At 46.2% G+C, this 5,233-nt stretch overlaps 1 protein-coding gene across 1 annotated transcript; it reads right to left on the bottom strand.

Moving 5' to 3' along the window:
* Positions 1-1,969: 1,969 nt before the first annotated feature.
* LOC123439706 lies at positions 1,970-4,721 on the bottom strand. The gene is made up of 2 exons (XM_045116394.1): positions 3,550-4,721; positions 1,970-2,282 (listed from the first exon to the last, which is right to left on the bottom strand). Exons 1-2 carry the CDS (start codon positions 4,649-4,651, stop codon positions 2,143-2,145), a joined length of 1,242 nt encoding a protein of 413 aa, XP_044972329.1. The 5' UTR covers positions 4,652-4,721; the 3' UTR covers positions 1,970-2,142.
* Between the last annotated feature and the right edge of the window lie 512 nt (positions 4,722-5,233).

The raw sequence follows: 5,233 nt of genomic DNA, 5'->3' as shown, positions 1-5,233 counted from the left end.
GGAGCCGACCATATATAACCCTAGGTACCTCTTGTGTCAAAATAATAGAGGGTTTTAGTTCGTAGAGGACAAAACGACCATTTAGGGTTTAGTTCATCTAATCTCGTGGTAGATCGACTATGTAATCATCATACACCCATCAATACAATCAAGCGGGACATAGGGTTTTACCTCTTCGAGAGGGTCCGAACCTGGGTAAATACTGTCCTTGTGCTCCGTGTTCCCCATTGATCCAAGATCCACAGCTAGGGACCCCCTACACGAAATCCACCGGTTTTGACACCGATCATCGTCGTCTCTATGCTTCGCCAAAGCTCATGTGATTATCTGAGTCGTCATTATAGTATTTGATATAGGCTCATATTTGAAAACTTATGGCCGGATGTAGTAACCTACCTAGGATAGAAGCAACACCATGATGACGACAATGACCATCAAGGTTTTCAGCCCACTACACCTCACTGGATGTGCATCATTGCATGCTATATGTTGGTTTGCGAGTTCAAACAGGGAGTAAGCATCCTCTGCTTCCTCCATGCTATCATACGCTAAATAGGAGTTGTCTTGGTAACTGTGCACTTGTTCATGACATGCATGCCATGAAGCATACACTCTAGGACGCCTCCCTCTATAGACCACTATACTCCTTAATCTACCGAGAATAAATAAAATATTTCAATATGCATGCAGGAAAAAAAGACAAGGTTGGTAGAACACATGAAACGTAAACGACATAATCATTCATGATTCATATGCCCCCAAAAGCATCAACCAGTGCAACTCAAGGTCAACATCACCATCTACATCGCACTTCTAACTAGAGTCCTACAATGAAGCTTTACTCTCAGACATAATCGGAGAAACCGCTCATCACAGAGTTGGAAAAGCTGCGGATGCCCCCCACTCCTCCTCCATGGAGGAGCCAGCGTCCTCAACATTGGCGGTCGGCAAACTGAATGGGACTAGCTCATCACTCACCTCCACCACCTTCTCTAGGTCGTCGAGAAACTTCGTATGCTCAGCACCGAGGCGGACCATCGAGTTACGAATTACAGCCGAGTTCAATTTCGGATCAAACTCGACAGATGCACTCGGCGAAGAATTGGAACTCGGGACAAAACGTGATTCTAGTAGTGCCAGCTTTATGGTCGGGTGTTGTCCCTACCTTTGCCCATGTCTTTGTTTCCAGCAATCTTGCTCGGCTCGTTGAGTGATGGAATGAGAAATTTCAAGGTTTAAATGAAATTCATAGCTCTCTTTGTTTCAACTCATAAGGAGTTGCTACAGTTCTTCACTCGCGTCGTTCGTCAACCTCCTTTGCAAAGTAACCTGCCTCGCTCAGTCAATTTTCATTTCACTTTTTAAAAGCAAGTTCTACTAGTCGAAGCATACAGGTCACCAATAACTCATCTAATTATTTTATGGATTACACAAAAGGAAATACTCTCGTCTAGCCGGCCGATCTCTTTGCTCACGTCCATCGTTTCCATTGTTGTTGGATCTTTTAGCTCGGCACCTGTTTCATGGATCTTTTAGCTCGGCATCTGTTTCAAAACGCGGATCGCAACAAACGATCTGTTGCAGAAACTTCTGCAACAAGACCTTTGTTAAAAAAATCATAACAAAACAAAGCAGTTTTTTCCGCAACACGATCTTTGTTTCTGTAACACGGTCGTTGTTTTAGGAATTATTCCTGCAACGTAGGCCGTGTTTCAAGACTTTCTGCAACGTAGCCGTTATTTCTGTAGCGCGACCGTTATTGCAAACCATCGAACACAACACAAGCCTTGTTGCAAAACTCGCTAAAAGATGATCGGACGGTTAACGAGCTTACAATCCTACGGCTATCAAGGTGGATGATGTTTTCTAAACATCTCCCGACAGATGCGTAGCAGCCCCTTAAACAAATGCAACAATTTGGTTAGGTCTAATAGCTAAATCAGGATACCTATAGTGATAGTTATGCACCAGACAAAGGACACATTTACTGATGCCTGGTCTAAAAAGGACAAACAAGTTCACGGATACAAAAGGTGGTATCCGATAACATGCTGGGGTTACCAGCTCTCTACTATCAAAGTGTACAAATTTCATGGAAAGTCATGCTAACAAGAATTGAAACAGAGATACTGCAAGAACAGATCACTCTAGCCTACGCCGCTTGGACTCAGATGTGTTGCCGCCACCGACTTCAACTTCAGTTCGGCAAGTCAAGACTGGAGTGGCATCAAGGATTTCTCGATTTCCTCCTGCGTTTTGCTTCTCCACAACATCATCCGCAGCTGCAAATAGATTGATGTCGCATAAAGATAACATGATGGATAATTAGTACTAGTACCGAGGGCAAGTTCGAACTCAGTTCCAGTTGAGGATCTCCTCTTTTGTCACAGTAATGGAAGCTGAATCAAAACAAAAGCGCAGGAGCTAGCACATGCACTCTTATAATTATTACACCCTCAGTTCCAAAATACTTGCCGTGGTGTAAGTTCAAATTTAAACCAAAACCACGACAAGTATTTTAGAACAGAGGGAATACAAACAAAAACATCTCCTAATACACTAATATGTAGTAGTTTAGTATTGCAACAAAAAGGGAAGACTAAAATTGACGAACCCAAACTCTTCATAACAGAATACAGTGACAATTTCAATTATAATAGTACTACCGCTGCTCATTAATAGAAGACGCTTTGGCAATTCAAATTAAACTGCCAAAACGTCTTACATAGTGTGTACATTAGAGAATAGAGTGTACCTCCTTAAACATATAAACATATTCCACAGAGTTTGCATGTATACGATGAATGGCAACATAGTGTCTTTATAAATATAATCTAGCTTCAAGCAACTGTATGACAAATAGCAGGTGGTCCTTATACTACTACCTACTGGCACTACAAGTGAGAAACATATTATGTTTCAACAAGCCGCAGACTGATGTATGGATTCCTAGAGCCAAATTTATCAGAAATGTCTGTGTATACAATGAAGTTCAACAGATAGCATCTTAATTTGAAAATATTAAACTAATCCATATTTTCTTTTGCGGGGGAAACAGACATCTTCAGTGTTAAGCTGCATCTTACAACCCAGGAAACAACATGAAAACTATGGAAGGAATACCATATGACAATTTACTTCCATAGTGTTGCCTGCATCCTGTGCATAAGGCTTGGCAGGAAAGGCCATCGCCAAAATTAACGGATACAAGTATGCTTCTACTATTTAGAAGAAGAAAACTAGAACCCACTGGAAGTGTGATCTAACAGCAGACGGTGCTTTACTCTACGAAAATCGAATTTAAGCCCCTTACAGCGTCGCTATATTAAAACAAGCTAAACTAATTAACACAGCCTGAAATTTCCAACATTAGCATCCCTTCTCTCCCACAACTTAATAAATGTTGATTTAATTCAGTATATGTTACACACCAATATACCACCAAGACACTACACATCTCTCGGATTGTTACACAGAAAAACACCATTTCGAGTCACTAAACAATTAGTAGCAAGAATCTATACAAAAGAGGGCAAACGATATAATTACCTGAGCGGAGAGCCGGTGGCAGCCTCCAAGCGTGAACGAAACGGGTGGCAATGTGTTCGCTGGATAGCTCCTCAACCAGCTCGTAGAGCTCACACTGCACGACCTCGCGGTCAGGCACGTCGACGCCGAACAGGTGCCTGTCCAGGAAGAAGTAGACCACGTCGGGGTCCCTGGGATGGATGAGCGCGAGCACCGGGAGCTGCCTTGTCAGACGAGTCGCCTTGAAGCTCGCATCATCATAGATCTCCGAAAAGGTCGCTTCATATTCCAGCGTCCACTCGGTGGAGTCCGGATCGGCGAGCGTCCACACGCTGATTTGTGCAGAGCCGAAGCTGTTACGATTCTTGTACAGGTCCACGAACCGCAGCTTGCCGCGGCTGACAGCCACGCGGCGGTACTTGTCGAGCACTGCACAATCTTCCCTGTACTTGAGCGCCTTGCGCGGCGGGAGTGGGACGAAGCTGAGCACGGGCGCGTCCGCGAAGGGGTTGCAGGTGAGGAGGCCCCAGGAGAGGTCGACCCACCAGAGCCTCCCGGAATGCGAGACCACGCCGTTGGGGGTCAATGGCCGGGACGGAAGCGGGTAGGGGACGCTCTTCCTGACCCACTCCCCGGATTGCGAGGAGAAGCAGAGGAGGTCGGCTTGTTCGCTGCCGGCGATCGGCTGGAGCTCAGCGAGCATGAAGCGGCCTCCACCCTCGGGGGAGGCGATGAGGCCGAGGCGGCCCGGGTTCATGATGTGCTCGGAGTTGGGGACTGGGAAGGCCGAGGCGGATTTGGAGTCGAGGACGAAGTAGCCCGCGACGAATGGGCGCCAGCAGACCTCCTTGCGGTCGGGGAGGTCGATGACGGCGGGGCCAGCTGCGGGGCCCTGGGAGGCGTGGAGGAGGATGAGGCCGGAGCGGTCGACGGCGACGACGGAGGGGAAGTTGTCGGAGGTGGTGCGGCCCGGGAAGATGCGCGGGGGGATGGTGAGGAGCGCGACGCGCGGGGGCGCCGGCAGCGCGAGGGAGAGGTCAGCACCCAGAGGAAGATCGGCGTCGGCGGCCGACACCTTGGCCACGCGGCCCAGGATGACCCACGACGGCGACGCGGACGCCATCCCGGCTCCGAATGCGTGCCCTGGACCCGTACGTGGTGGTGGTGAACGACGGTGGTCGCGTCCCCCGGTCGCGGTTAGGGTTTGGCTAGAACTCATCTAGATGATATATAATTTGATCTCATTCATTTTGTTATGTTATATTATTATTTCTTTCTTGTGCTATTTTTTTTTTAATATGTTATGTTGGCTGGGCTGGGTTTGTTTTTACTACGTAGCTACTTCCTCCGTTTCTAAATACAAGTCTTTAAAGAGATTTCACTAGTGAAGTACATACGGATGTATATAGACATGCTTTGAAGTGTAGATTCACTCATTTTGCTCTGTATGTAGACTCTTAGTGAAATATCTTAAAAGACTTATATTTAGAAACGGAGGAATATATAATTCTCTGTGTCTCGTTGTTTTTTCTACATTTACATGGCTGGAATATTTGAGGAAAAGGAAGAAAATGCTAACACGCAAATCTTCTACGCATGTCAACTAGGATATACGATGCATCATGTTCACGGCTGCTTGTGTCTTTTTCTTTTTTGCATTTGCATGTCTACTGATGCACATGTAACTAGTCCGACAACCCTCATC

The sequence above is a fragment of the Hordeum vulgare genome, chromosome 3H (assembly GCF_904849725.1).
Source record: "Hordeum vulgare subsp. vulgare chromosome 3H, MorexV3_pseudomolecules_assembly, whole genome shotgun sequence".
NCBI classification, from domain to species: Eukaryota; Viridiplantae; Streptophyta; class Magnoliopsida; order Poales; family Poaceae; genus Hordeum; species Hordeum vulgare.
This window is presented reverse-complemented; position numbering and strand designations above follow the sequence as displayed.